This window comes from Gavia stellata, chromosome 18, assembly GCF_030936135.1.
Source record: "Gavia stellata isolate bGavSte3 chromosome 18, bGavSte3.hap2, whole genome shotgun sequence".
Classification (NCBI taxonomy): Eukaryota; Metazoa; Chordata; class Aves; order Gaviiformes; family Gaviidae; genus Gavia; species Gavia stellata.
Window position 1 is genome coordinate 19175257 of NC_082611.1, and position 15253 is coordinate 19190509.

At 40.8% G+C, this 15253-nt stretch overlaps 1 protein-coding gene across 2 annotated transcripts; it reads left to right on the forward strand.

Annotated features, from left to right (window-relative positions):
* Nucleotides 1-858: 858 nt before the first annotated feature.
* Nucleotides 859-14850, forward strand: TBC1D24 (TBC1 domain family member 24). 2 transcript variants are annotated; one of them, XM_059826463.1, is made up of 7 exons: nucleotides 859-1817; nucleotides 4867-4884; nucleotides 9083-9241; nucleotides 10189-10252; nucleotides 12381-12476; nucleotides 12909-13143; nucleotides 14619-14850. In XM_059826463.1, exons 1-7 carry the CDS (start codon nucleotides 859-861, stop codon nucleotides 14771-14773), a joined length of 1686 nt encoding a protein of 561 aa, XP_059682446.1. In that variant the 3' UTR covers nucleotides 14774-14850. The 2 variants fall into 2 exon arrangements, with proteins under 2 accessions (XP_059682446.1, XP_059682447.1); XM_059826464.1 differs by lacking the exon at nucleotides 4867-4884.
* The last annotated feature ends 403 nt before the right edge of the window (nucleotides 14851-15253 follow it).

Sequence of the window (15253 nt, forward strand, 5' to 3'; positions counted from 1 at the left end):
AAGCGTGTGCAAGGTCAGGACCAGAAGTCCAGTGCAGAGAGAATGAAGAAGCAGTTTCATGAAGCTGTTTTAAGCTGACGTGAGCCTGTGCTGCAATCAGAAAGGGTGGTTCTGTCCTGCACTCGTCTTTGTTCTGGCACTAACATTGATCTGGCTGACTGCACAGCTGTGCATCTTCCTTATCCAAAGCAGAAGAAAAATTGTAGCAGATTAACAAACTAATCTCAGTGACTGTGTGGCCACATGAATGCTAGTACCAGCACAGGGAAATGACTAAGAACACATGGTTGTAGCTACCGGGAGGTCAGCATCTCTTGTAACTGGCCACGCGGTCTTAGAACAGTGTAAGCTGCTCGTGAGAATGCATCCTTGTAGTGTAAGTAACAGTTACTTCCCCAGAGAATTAGGAAGAGAGATTGCAAATTGAACAGACTTTACAGTGGATATTTTTGAAGTGGGAGTCTTCTGTTCTCTAAGTGAGGAGTTAACATAAAGGTCCATGCCTCAGCTTGGACCTTCAGTTAGGGAAATAAACGTCCTGTTGAGGTGTCCTCAGAATCAACCTCTTGGCTGGCCATTGATAAACTACTTCAGTATGAATTATTGACAGAATGGAGGTAAAGTTTGGCTTAAAAATGAAAAGCCATGTATCTTTAACTTTCTTTGCTTTAGAAAACGGTTTTGGCATTGCAGGAACAAGTTGAATGTATGTGTGTGTTCCTAAAGAAAATGGGAGGTTACCTGTTACTCAAACCTCTATTTTTTTACTTTTCATTCTGCAGAAAAAGCTGCAAGTCATTTAATGACTAAATAAGGGCTCCATTCTCATGATTTATCTGATGTGCTTCTCCTGGAGCCATGGATGGATACAACCGCTTTGTGGATTGGGACAAAATGGATGTCACTGTCCAGAGCCAGGATGTGAAGGAGCTAACCTGCACGGAGTTCCAAGAGCTCAAGCAGCTGGCCCGGCAGGGCTACTGGTCCAAGAACCACTCTCTGAGAGCCAAAGTATACCACAAACTAATTAGCAACATCCCGTGCCGCACAGTGACCCCAGATGCAAATGTGTACCGGGACATTGTTGTGAAGATCGTTGGAAAACGTAACAGTAGCTCCCTTCCGCTACCAGAGTTTGTGGATAACAGCCTGGTCCCCACGTACTGCTTGAATGCAGAAGGCATCGGGGCAGTCAGGAAGATTATACTGTGCATTGCAAATCAGTTCCCGGACATATCGTTTTGCCCAGCACTGCCTTCTGTGATAGCTTTGCTCCTCCACTACAGCAAAGATGAGGCAGAGTGTTTTGAACAGGTTTGTCGCATCCTTGCTTGCAATGACCCGTCTAAGCGGCTCATTGATCAGACGTTCTTAGCTTTTGAGTCCTCCTGCATGACCTTTGGTGACCTGGTTAACAAGTACTGTCAGGCAGCACATAAGCTGATGGTGGCAGTGTCCGAGGATGTGTTGGAGGTATACTCCGACTGGCAACGGTGGCTCTTCGGAGAACTGCCTATGGTGTACGTTGCCCGGGTCTTTGACGTGTTTCTGGTGGAGGGCTACAAAGTGCTCTATCGTGTTGCGCTGGCTCTTCTGAAATTTTTTCACAAAGTCAGAGCTGGGCAGCCCATGGAGTCTGACAGCATACAGCAGGACATTCGGGCTTTTGTGAGAGACATTGCCAAGTCGGTGTCTCCGGAGAGGCTTTTGGAAAAAGCCTTTGCTATCCGCCTCTTCTCACGGAAGGAGATCCAGCTTCTGCAGATGGCTAATGAGAAGGCTTTGCAGCAGAAAGGCATCACGGTCAAACAGAAAAGGTAGGGCTCTCTCTACAGATAGCCTGAGTGATCTCCGGAGTTTTCCCAGCGTGATGAGCAGTCAGTCAGTCCTGGGGGACTACTGCTGCGGAAGGAGAAGAGTTCTACTGGTACATGCTGGTGTCTCTGCTGATTTTTTTTTCTCTGCAGAAAAAGTCAGCAGCCCCAAAATTAAGCATTGCTGGGATGGTAATGAGAAATGTAACTGAATGTTATGATACAAAAGAAACAAAGCAGTTTCTCATAGCTTACTCAGTGATGAATTTATAATTACTTTTTACAGGTACGTATTAATTGTAAGTATTGTATCTCAAAAGTGTGTTTCACAAGCTGTTTTTAAACTAAAAGGCATTTTAGCAAAGCTGGAAAAAATGCTATTAAATTACTTGGAAGAAAGGTGTCCAAACAAATGTGAAAATTAGTTCTTAAATATGAGATTATTTGTATAAAATGTGAGTTTCATGCTGCCTAGTACTTTGAATTCAGCAGCTTCTTTAGTGTAAGTAGGCAAATACTGTCCCAGCTGGGAACATTTTGCTTAACTGGGGAGTTGTTTTAACAGAGCAAGGAAGAAATAAGTCTTATTTACAGGTTACTTTTAAAATGAGTTTGACTGCAAGCCTCCTGAAAGTCAAGAGTATAGTAATCATAGGTAGGAGTTGACCTATTTTGTGACAGATCCGTGTACTATTAGAAATAATGATTTTGAAAGAACCATGGAAGAGTGAGGATGCTGATCCAAACAATGATTTCATAATCACAATTTCTTTTCAGAAATGAGGGGAGGAAGGACCAGCTGTAAAACTAGTAAAGGAAATCCTGTTCCAATGTGGTAGTAAAAGCCACAATAATAAAAAGCTTAGCTGAAAGACCTCTTCATCACAGAATCACTATGGTTGGAAAAGACCTGTAAGATCAAGTCCAACCATCAACCAACACCACCATGCCCACTAAACCATGTCCCACAATGCCATGTCCACATGTTCCTTAGACACCTCCAGTGATGGTGACTCCACCACCTCCCTTAGCAGCCTGTTCCAGTGTTTCACCACTCTCCCAGTAAAGATATTTTTCCTAATATCCAGCCTGAACCTCCCTTGGCGCAACTTGAGGCCATTTCCTCTTGTTCTGTCGCTAGTCACTTGGGAGAAGAGACCAACACCCACCTCACCACAACCCCCTTTCAGGTAGTTGTAGAGAGCGATGAGGTCTCCCCTCAGCCTCCTCTTCTCCAGACTGAACAACCCCAGCTCCCTCAGCCGCTCCTCATCAGACTTGTGCTCCAGACCCCTCACCAGCTCCATCGCCCTTCTCTGGACACGCTCCAGCACCTCAATGTCCTTCTTGGAGTGAGGGGCCCAAAACTGAACACAGCATTCAAGGTGCAGCCTCCCCAGCGCCGAGTACAGGGGCACGATCACCTCCCTACTCCTGCTGCCACACTGCTTCTGATACAGGCCAGGATGCCGTTGGCCTTCTTGGCCACCTGGGCACACTGCTGGCTCATCTTCAGCTGGCTGTTGATCAACACCCCCAGGGCCTTTTCCACAGGGCAGCTTTCCAGCCACTCGTCCCCAGGCCTGTAGCGTCATGCATATAGAAAAGCAATATATTAATCTAAACAAAATCAGCATCTTGCCAAGTGCAAATGTATGTGCAGGTAAATACTGGTGTTGTAGACATGTCTGTTTCTTCTAAGGCTTTCTGCAACTGCAGAAAACTTCTCCCAATCGCTTTTGAAATCTAAGTTTAAGTGTTGAACAGTTTTATCAGCTGTCCTGCCCTCTGAAGGGAGGATGACTTCTAGAAGTCTGTTGGGGTCAGTAAGTGTGATATCTAGAAATTGGTGTTCTAGAAGGACAGACTTTAATTTTCTCAAAATCTTTAAAAATCTAAAGGTACCGGCCACTCATGTATTAAGATCTTACAGCCAATTGTGTTGCTGCGTTAGTCATGGTAGTTGCAAATATATTTCAACACCAAGGAATGATATCTGGACTTAACCAGGTTTCAGCCTGTAAAATAACATAAATCTTAGCTGAACCTCTTTCATGTGCCCAAATACATGTAGAGTTCCCTCCAGTCTTTTCCAATCGTTTATTTTTAGACTCACAGTTTGGTTTACAGTTAGCTTGTGCTTTATCTTGCTCATGTCTTGGAAGAGGCTGCTCTGTCAGTCTCAAATATTTCAAGGCCTTTACCACTGGAATGTCACGTCGGGTAGAGTTCAGACCGTTGTATCTGAGTCTTGTGACCAAAAGTATTAACTCTTCCAGTGTGTATCTTCCTGCACTGAAGTTCAGAAGAGTTGTAATACCCTTTCTGAGTATATTCTTCAGCAACAGAATGAGAGCTTTAAAAAAAAAAAAAACCCTAAAAAAAACCCAAACAAAACCAAATAAATAAATAAATTTAAAAAAAACATAAAAAACCAGAAGCTCCTGCTGTGTTAAATGTCATAGAGGTATTCTTGCTCAGAACAACAGTGATGCCTTCAAAGCAAAATACAGTAAATTCGTATGCAAATAATGCCAGTAGTTACTGCCTTGCCAGGCAGAGTCACTAGTGAAAACCTTTTATCCTCTCTTGGCTACTTTTGTAAACGTGCTGAAATGTCTCAGTATCCCCTGGCATGGTACTGCTGTGAACGTGGCTCTGTTTGGATCCCAGTGTAGGCAGATGTGGGTGCTTGGAGAAGTGAGCTTTTCTCCAGTGCTCGATAGGATGCGAGTGAGTTCTCTTGTCCAGATGCGTTTGGCCTCTGCAAGGAGATGATGAATTGTTTTCCAATCAGATAACTACAAGCAGGTAGCAGAAAAGGAGAAAAAAAAAATAGAAATAGGAAATATTTTAACCTGTCTTTTTGTTTGTTGGTTTTTCTCGTGCTTGGTGATTCAAATCAAACCTTACTTTGTTTCTCTCCAGGCTCCTTTCATTTACTTTGTCGCAGATGTAGGAAATCACTGATCTTTTCTATCTTTTTTTGTCTTTCTCCTTGTACGTTCTCCTTCTGTCAATTCCATACCCACTGCACCCCTCCTGTTTGCAGTGTTGCATCTCCCAAAAGGTAGGTTAAAACTCTTGAATCTTTGCACTTTGCTCATTCCTTCTGTCTTTGGCTGGTTATTTTTGGCTGTCATTATTACTAATGCTGGGGCAGGAGAAGCGGGGCAGCAATTATAGCATCCAGTTGCTGTGTAACATCTCCTGAATCCACTCTTGCAAAGTTAGTTCAAAGCACCTGCAAAGTTGTAAGATAAGGGATCATGGACCCAGCTAGTCAACATGGCACTTCCATACAGCAATGCAAGCCTGTGTTTTCCAGAATGGAAAAGTGTAGTGTTAATGGTGGGGTAGAAGTCCTTCTACGTTGGAAGAAAAAGTGTTATTCTTTTTTAAAAGCATCTCAAGTAATATGTCTTCAGAACTGTTAGGTATTGTCACACTTCCAAACCTGGTATATGCTGTGGCAATAGATGTGAGACATACTCAACTTTTTTTTCCTTTGCAAGCTTTCTGCAGTTGATTGGAAAGATGTTGGACTGAACCCAACTTGGCACACTCTTAAAAGTGATTTGTCTCTACTTGTACTAGATTATATTTATTTTTAAGTAGATAGGGTTTTTTTAGAGGTAAGAAGACAGACTATTTTGCTTTGCCAAGGAGGTCAGAGTTACTCAGCCATATAACATTAATGGTTAATGAAGTCATTAATCAAGTCTTGGCCTGAAAAGCAAATCTTAAAGAACAAAACCCAGTGGATTGTGCTACCTGATAAGCAGAGAACTTGGAAAGGAGAAAGACTGCCCTGTGAGTATTAAGTACCACAGATGTATGGGTTTAAATTAATGCCTTTGAGAATCTTCTGGCCTTGTTGCAGGTGCCCTGAGTTAACTTCAGAGAGTGATGCACACTAACATTTGTACTAATTTATAAAATCAAAATTGGAATTAATTTCCTCATGTTTTCATGTCTGAAAGAACACCTTAAGAGACTTATCAAAGCATGTTTCATATCATATCCTGTATGTTGAGGATTTCACCTCTAATAAATCAGCAGCCTGTTAATTCCAGCCAAGCAAATCTTCAACATCTGTGTACTATTGTACTGTAGTCACAATGTTCTGGAAGCAGCAGAAAGCCTTGATTTCTGCTAGGAAGCACAGAGTTTGGGTTTGAGGGGACTTAGGTAGATGCAGGGTGTCTGTTGACACTGATTTCAACACAGGATTAGGTTTCAGGCTTATACACTGCATATGGCTTATATTGCTATTATGACTGAGAAACAACATATTACTTGTACCACACATGGATTTTAAAGATAATGCAGACCCTATAAGATTTGACCCAAAACAAAGTAGAGCAGGAAGATGTAATTTGGTGAGCCATACCTTGGAGTGTGGTATTTGTTGTCTTGGAATACATACAGAGCGTATCCACCGTGACAGCTGCTACCACGTCATCAATGTTGGCTTTATCTTCAGGAACTTTGAGGTCTTTGAAGCACATTGTATTAATGATATAGCTGTAAAAACAACCGTCCTACGAAAATAGCAAATAAGCTGCTTTATTAAACATTTAAATTGTGCTACTTTTCTAAGCCTAATTTCCTTTGAGATAAGAACCATTGAACATGTCTTCCAGCGTCAGCAATCAAGAGGAAGTTGTCATGCTGTTCCAAATAAGCCAACATGTGGAATAGAGGTTAAATAGTTGTAATTCTAGTTGTAATTCTAGTTGCAATTTTCTGAATCCCCCCGCAAAAAAAAAAAAAAAAAAAAATTATTTTTGTTAAGCAGCACAGAGTTTGGTTTGATGTAGGTGCAGGCTGTGTATTGACACTGGTCTCAGCACAGGATAAGGTTTCAGTCTTAAGCTGTGATTTATGACTGGGAAATAGCAGGTCATTTTGTTTCAAATCCTTTGGTCAAGCTGTGGTCTAGGTTTTACTAACTGAACGGTGACATTAAATATAAAACAATTCACCAGGATATTCAAGGGGCAGAAGCGGCATGCCTGGAAGAGTTTTAAATGGCCAATACAATAGTAAATGCTTTCTAGTAAATCAGAAAGATTTGTTTGTAAAGGTGTTTTTCTACCTACATGGAAAAGTTGTAGGAAGACACAGGGTACTGAAAGTGTTGTGTTACTATGAATACTGCTGGACACAGGCTTCGAGTGGGGTCTGGCTAGGAAAGTCCTTAAATCAGCAGTTCATAGTAGCCAGGAGAAGGAACAGAGGCAAAAGAAAAGGTACACTGAGGTTGAGAGCCTTTTAGGAACAAGTACTTAAGTTTAGTTGCTCAAACGAATTGCATAAGTGTGAAAAATGTACAGACCAAGCATACAAATAATTATGAGGCTTGCTTGTTTGAGGTTTAGTAAGTTTAAAACTGTTTTGGTATTTGCTACTAACTCTTAGCCTATTTATCGTCATTACTTTTCCTCCAGAAATTCACTGTAATAAACAAATTGACTGCCCTGAGTATTTTTTAACTCCTTGAATGTGAGAAAAATGTAATTTCTGATGAACTGAAATGAAGGCTTTGTTTCTCAGCTCTGTTCTGTAGTGCCACCAGTCTTTAGCTGCAAACCAGACAGGACCAGGAGGGCTGAGACCTAAAGTAAGATTCTGAAGATGTGGGTTCAAGTCTTGTCTCATACTTTGCTTCAGTTGATCTCTCCTGTGCCTCAGCTTGCTGTGTTTAAAAGCACAAATAATGTCCTAGTCAGTGATACTGTAAGTTTTAAAAGCCGTTAATAGCTGCAGCTTGCTTAACTAGGTGTCCATGTAAGTTCCTTGCTAATTAAATAATGCAGGGTAGCATGCAAGTGGTGATTTCATTCATTTTGCTAGAGGAAGCAGTAATTTCATTATTTTTTTCAGTGACGTAAGGAGTCACTTCATTAGAAATGCTGACACTAAGGCAGCCGCAATAAATTTCAGAAAGCATTTCCCAATGTCTCCAAGCAAGCACTGCTCTAAAGTACAGTGCAAATGCTGCTGATTTCTTGGAACTGCAAGCAAGAAAAATAATAAAAAATGTATAGTTTGTGGGTTTTAGGGAGTGAGCTAAGCTATTCAGATGCATGCAGACATGCAGTATTGAGGTCCTCTTTATGTTCCATGAAACTGAGAGGAAAGAAATGGGTAATTGTCCCAAAAAAAAAAAAAAAAAAAAAAAACCAAAACCAAAAAAAAACCACACCAGAAATTGTCAAGTACTTGCAACTGAACCCTTGCATGCAGAGCAAACTGCCTAAAGCTTCATTTAACTAATAGCTACCCAGTAATTTACTACCTTGTGTAAGTTCCTATGTCACTTCCACCATGTACTTGGCTGTCACCCTTGCATTTTAAACATCTTTAACGTTGGCCAAGGATGCAATAACACTTGTTTAATCCCCAGGCTTTGAGTTTGTGTGCTTATTTAATCTGAGAAATAAAGGCTGATTAAGATGATGATGAATATTATTACCTTCAAGTGTTTAAAAGCCATGAGTCAGTTCTTATAATTATATCAGACCCCTCTGGTGGCTATGGGGGTTTGCTTTGTGGTGTAAGTTTCTAGCATTCCTTCATGTTTTCAGGCACCATCTGTAACGATGAGCCTAGGAACTTCTTTGGTTCTTAATGAAGTGGAAGTCATTGCTAATGACATGTTTCCAAGAGGTGGAGCTTTCCAAAAGCTTCAAATATTTGCCTTGGATTAAAATTGCTTAGCCTGGTAATACTGATTTCTCTAAGATTTCTGAGGGTTTTAGGAATATTCTAAAGCCATGATACAGGCAGGACCTCAGAGGGTTAAAAAGTACTACCTGTTCTTTCAGATCCTAGCTGTTTCTTTAGGTATTCTGTTCTCTATGCTTAAATACCAGCACCACTGAGACTGTCTCAAACAGCAAATATAATTTGATCTATTTAAGGTCATGGTCATCCTAGCTGGCTCACCATTATGTCCTCTATACATAAAGGCACAGGCCACAGCTGCCATACAGAGGAATTGCTCCAGGTATTTCAGTAAGGCCAGATCACTACCTCTTGAGGATTATGTTAAACTGCAGTACTTTATTATCTTCACTAAGTCATGGCCTTCTAATCCCATGGGCTAGAGCTTTGGACAATGGCCTTGTTACTGAAAATTGTAACGAAGAAAACTCTCCGAGGGTCTTCTAGTGTTCAGCTGTCTTTGCATGTTACTGTCCAGTAATCCAAAATTTGTTGTTTAATTATGGTTTCTCAATGTTTTGTATTTTATTTCTCAGGCAGAATGTGCACTTAGCAGTTCACGCTGAGAACTTCAAGTCTGAAATAGTCAGTGTGAAAGAGATGCGAGATATCTGGTCATGGATCCCAGAGCGATTTGCACTTTGCCAGCCCCTCTTGCTTTTCACCACCTTGGAACATGGCTGTAGTCTGAGCAGGTAAGGAAAACCTTCCCCACTCTTCTCTACTGTAGAGCAAAACAGAGCAACGGGTGAACTGTTTGCTGGATTGACAAAAAGGCCATGCCTAGTCAGAACTTAGTCTGAAGAATATTATTAACAATGGGATATAAATGTGACATTTGACAACATTTGACCAGGATACTTCATATGCCAGAACATGGCAAGCCAAGACCAATGGGAAAAGTCAAACTTGCATCACTTGACAGAATATGCTGGTCTGAGACTGGTTCATTCCCCACTGGGTATGAATGGTTTAACTCAGTGGCTGCTCTGCAGGCTTTTCTGATAGACAACCACATTCAAACTGATCCAAAGAATAAAGGAACTGGAAACTGGAGATTCCTCTACCTATGAATCTGATTGTTGTTATTTTTAAAGTAGGATAAACTAGACATGAGTTCTCCTTGCACTTGACACACAAGACTATAATGCTATAGCTCCTAATAATGACTTTGACACCGGCAGTTGAGGTACTGAGGTGGGGAGTGGTCTGCTGTCCCAGTCCCATGTGCCTGTGAGGAAAAGCAAGCAACAAGAATGCATCATAATTATTTTCTATGAAAACCGAAAGCTCTTCAGACACAGCCATAAGTCCTCAGGACACAACTTCCTTTAGGTTGTCTTAATTCAAAATGCTGTAAAATGCCACTGTCGTCATAGGTAGTCTTCTAGTTATTCTGCAGAGGCATAAACAACTGAGAAGTGAGCAGAGAAGAACTGCTTGATAATACTTGTTTACACTCAACTGTGTTATTTACAATGGACTGTAGAAAGCATTAGCAGGAATATGCTTAGTCTCCAGATGTCTTTTTTGCCATGCCGTCAGTTGGAGGAGGAGATGGTGCGTGATGTTAAGGAGGAAAAGAACTGCAGTTGGTGGTGGTGGTAGTTGAGTGCTCATTTTTGTGTACTCTGCACTTCAGGTTCTATTCTCACAGCGAGGGACACGAACCAACTCTTCTCCTCATCAAGACCACAGCAAAAGAGGTGAGTGAGAGGCAGCTGATTAAGTTAGGTTTTAGGCAGTTATGTAATGCTGTATTGCAACACAAAGCTGTTTATAATAAAATGAAGAAGCAAGGGACCTGAAATTGCTTGGGGTTTTGTTTTGGTTTTTTAACAATGCATGCTTCAGATGGTTCCATTTGTTGATTATGGGACTATGCGTTCTTGGGTAAATCTTGTAAACTAGGTCTTGGTCAGCTATTCTTTCTCTTGTAAGTAATGTGGGATGATGGACTAGAGTAACTCATTGAGCCCTTGGACAGACTTTCTTAATTGCAGAATCAGAGGGAGAGGCTGGGGAATTGTGTTAAGAAACTCATGATTCATAGAAGATATTTTCATTTTCTCCAGGATATGAGGAGAGAAAGTAGCAGAATTTAAATGGTATGAATAATATTGGACTACATAATGTGGAAACAAAAGCTTTAGCTTCATCTCATTCTTCTCTTGTTTGAAAAAAAAAAAATAAAACAAGAAAGCTCTGAGAACCCGAGGAGGAGTGCACACAGGTGCCTTATCTAATGAGTGTTGGTTCTCTGCTCTACTGTGTATGACAGTATTGAACAACATAATGTGAAAACAGAAACATTAGCTTCATCTCATGCTTGTCTAAAAAAAAAAAAATGTATGAAACAAGAAAGCTTCCCAGACCCCCTGAAGGAGGGCACACAGGTGCTTCTTGTAATGACCGTTGGTTGTCTGCACCACTATGCATGACTTCTAAATATTCTGTGTATAAGGTTAAGCTATTATTGCAGCCTGTGGACTTATATTTCTGCTTATGTTCCTGCAGGATGACTGTCCGTGAAACAAGTCCATTTCTACTCTTATTTGCATCTACCTAATGCTAATTCTCCAGGCTGTTTCATAGTTCTGTGTATGGTTTCTGGCAGTTCCAGGCCTGCGTTGACATGCCAATGGCTTATAGAATGCCCATGGTATCTAAAGGGAAGAGGGAAAATATTTATGTATTATTTTGCTGCTTGTCCTGGAGCATGTCAAAAGCCTAGCTTTGTAAGTGGTGCTGGTTTTTATAGTATGGTTCATTTCTTACCCCTAAAAAAAAAAAAAAAAAAAAATAGTCCAAACAAAAAAGTATGAGAAAGGTATGGGGTTTTTTGTTTGGTGGTTGTGGGGTTTGTTTTTTGGCAAAGGATTACGTTCATTCTTTATTCGTATGTCCATAGTTACTTTTTAGAAAGAAGGAAATTTGCCTTGGGATTTTCTGGCTCTCAGGTACTTCGAGCATATCAGATCAAACAGAGTTCTGGGTTATCTTTTTGTTTATGCACATGATTTATCTGTATAAAAAAACCTGCTCTTCAGTAATTTTGTCCTAGGAGCTCTGCTTGTAATGCTGGTGGAGGCTAAACAGCAAATGTAACTTAAAAAAATTCTGTTTAACCATGGTTTCTGGCAAAAAAAAATGCAGGGTTGCTTTCATCCCATTCTTAGAGCTTCATTGTTTGGTCTACGTCCACTTGGCAGTGATGCTTGTTGCTGGGAGCGAGAAATTCTTCTAGTGCAAACAAAAGACTCCACAGAAAAGCTCAGCCCTCTAAGGCTATGTTTCTCTTTATTGGTAACTAGTGAACCCCGTGCTGTTTGAATGGGTTGCTTTAAATATCTGAGCTAGTTCAGTATTGGCTTAGCTAAGCTGATTTTAACCTACAGTTTGAAATGGAGAAAGCCACCAAGGCTACTGTTTATGACCAGAAAATGTTCAGGCAGAACTGCTCATACTGTAACTTGTGACAATACTGTTGCTTTGGATGCCAAAATGAGGAAGTAGAAGTCAGGCTTTACAAGTTTGACATGATTTGTGGTTTGGTACCTGGGGTTACATTGGATCATTTCTCCTTTAAGGCCTCAGGTAAGTGAAATAATTTATGAAACTCTTAGGATTTAAGGGTACCCACCAGTGGATTAAAGCAATTTAAATCTATCTTTAGATATAAGTACTTGTGCTGCCTTAATCCACTAATACAGAGATTTTGAAAATCAAACTAAAATAAAACCTTCAGTTCTGGACTCTGAAATGTTGGTATCGATTAGTTTAACACACTTTCTTCTTCAATGGAAAGCCTCCTGACGGTGCTGTTTGTGCTAGGTCTGTGGTGCTTATCTGTCAACTGACTGGAGCGAGCGCAGGCGAGGAGGGAACAAGCTGAGTTTCTTTGGAACTGGGGAGTGCTTTGTATTTAGGGTGAGTAAAATTTTATTGTCGCTACCCAGTAGCAAGGCAGAACCACTGTGCTGGTGTGAGTAACTCTTACTTCCTTTCTACTTGAAGAGGCTGGATTGTATGCCCTCCCAGTTTATAAAGTCTACTGAACTCTTAACGTGGAAGAGAAAATTCTACTTTTCAGTTTTGTGGTAACCCTTTTTCTCCCCTTGCACAGAATATTTTCTTAAAAGATATTATAACTCAGAAAACACTCCATCATTTCTTCAATCACCTAAAAAGCAAAGGTGTAAAGAAAGAAAATAACATCTGGCCTAAAAGGCAGTTTGATCCAATCTTTACCGCTAATCGTGCAGGTGGAGTCTGAGGGGCTTGAATGTTCTTTGCTGTGCAGACCTCTGTGTGTAGTGCATGTGCACTATCTAAAGCTTTGCTCTTCTCTGCCCCATGCAGCTGCAGCCAGAAGTGGAACGCTACGAGTGGGTGATCATAAAACACCCAGAACTGGCCACAACTGGTTCAGAGCCAGAAAATCATGCCTCACCAGCTTCCAGCACCCTCTCTTCCAGCGTTGTCCCATCAGACCCCTCAGATCGCCTTTCTCCCTTCTTATCAGCTCGGCACTTCAACTTGCCTTCCAAAACAGCCTCCATGTTCATGGCTGGCAGCAGCGAATGCATCATTATAGGTAAGTCAGTGTGAGAGTTTGAGCATATATCCTACCAGCTCTTCCTGTCTGCCTTAGATAAGAAAGTCACCTATATTTACCATGTATGTATTTCAGTATCGCTACAGTTAGAGATAAAAGTGGCCAAAACCTGATATTATTACCCAACACAAATTTTCTGTGGGAGAATTTGCATATCAAGCATTTTAGAGTAAGATAGTAACTCATAGCTTTAAGCACAGCCATACCTTCATACTGCCAAATTCACGATGAGAAATAGTTTTTGAAGAGAAACTTACTTTGCACTGAGGCTTTTGAAACACAGGGTAAACTATAAAACATGTTAATTTTCCTGGAACTTTATTCGGTCTGTGATGCTGCTGACTTCACAAAAGCCTGCTTAGTAAAGTTGTCACCTAAATAGCATTTACAAGGAACAGGTAAAATCACAGTTGTCCTTTTCCCAAAAAGCTTTACTTGATGCTTGTTGGGAGAGCAACTAGCCTGGTGACTTCTTTTGTAACATCAAGCATCGGCCGATTTCCCACTTAGTAGCATGTGCTTTAATTGACCATAAGTTGGGCTGCTCCAGTATCAGCTAGGCTGGTGAGAGCTTCAGTGCATGTGTAACTGAATTAGAAATCACTGTTAATGATGTATCACAAATATTTCAGAGACCTTTACTGTTGAGCATATATCCCACCAGCTCTTCCTATCAGCCTTATCTAAGAGAGTCATTTATATTTACCGTATATTACACTATGGGTAGTAATAAGAGGAATACAAGCTTGGGTAGTAGATATGTAGATATGAATGTTGTACGCAATTCCAGCTGTAGACGAGAATTTCCACCCTTTTGATTCTTCAGATGTTTTTGGTAGCTATTCTTAGATGGTTGCCCCACAAGCAATAGGGGAATCTTCCTTTTCGTTTTTGTAACACATTTCTGTCTAAATTTATTTCATTTCACTGCATCCTCTGACTGTAAGCTCTGTGTGAATCTTGACATAGACCCACAGATAATCAAAATGCTTTTCACTCTGATATGTTTTATAATGATTTAGAAACCAAGACAGTGCTGTTACTTACTGATCTTGTTCTTCTCCCAGCTTTGATTTTTGACTGCTAACAGAATTCTTTGTTTTTTCTTTACTGGAGCGAAAATACGCAGTTGGTAGCTTCCAGGTTCCTCCAGCACTGAAAAACAAATCTTAAATGCAAGCATTTGAGTCAGGCTTCTTGTTCTTACTGACTTGCATTACTGTTTTTTTAAACTTAAAAAAAAAACCAAACCCATCCAGTTCTGATAGTGTCATGTAAAAGCTATGCATTTGATCATACTCTGTTACACTTGAAGACAGCAAGCAAACAGCACTTAGGGCTTCCAGTTGTTCCCATGAGAAAAGCACTTAAGTCCTTTTTTTTGTGTGTGTGTAGCACTTTCCCATGCTAAGAAATGCAGAGACACCCTTACACTTGTCTTTGTCTCTTCACAGGAGGCGGTGATGGCCAGGCTCTTTACATTGATGCAGATCTGAACCACGGAAGAACCAGCCACTGCGATACTTTCAATAATCAGCCATTGTGCTCTGAAAGCTTCCAGATCTCTGTCTTGGAGGTGTGGGGCTTCAGGGACACCATGAATGGTTGACGTGACTATCATTAATCAACTAGTTTTTCAATTGTCCTAGGATTCCCAAGGCAAATTCTAATGCAGGAGCCAAGTCAGAACATAATTTCTGCTGGGCTCAGTGTTTTTTTAGTAATTACTAATTGCTGCACTTGAATCCAGGCCTTAGTTGTTTACTCTTATTTTATTTAAGACAGGTCAAGATGAAGTAATGTATCTGATTAACTCCTTAGCTCTTTACCTCTAGAGATCTGGATTCAGGTCCTGTTATTAGGTAAAAATGAAAATGTAATGATTTCAAACAATCCTAAATGGATACAAGTCCGTATCACAGGATAGATTTGCAGTTTGATGCAATTCCTCAGAGGCACAGAGCTGGCTGAGGTGCACTGCAGAGCTGTGTGCCACTGGCACTAGTATCTGGTTTGAGCCAGTAATATCAAATGTCCACTGACAGGGAACATTGATGATGTCAGATTTGACGTAGAACAGTAGTTCATA

Bases quoted from the DNA above. Each gene is read 5' to 3' on its own strand.
- TBC1D24 (XM_059826463.1), top strand. From the start codon at position 859: ATGGATGGATACAACCGCTTTGTGGATTGGGACAAAATGGATGTCACT. The intron at 9,242-10,188 runs GTAAGGAAAACC...TCTGCACTTCAG, and splicing joins CATGGCTGTAGTCTGAGCAG to GTTCTATTCTCACAGCGAGG. The intron at 13,144-14,618 runs GTAAGTCAGTGT...GTCTCTTCACAG, and splicing joins CAGCGAATGCATCATTATAG to GAGGCGGTGATGGCCAGGCT.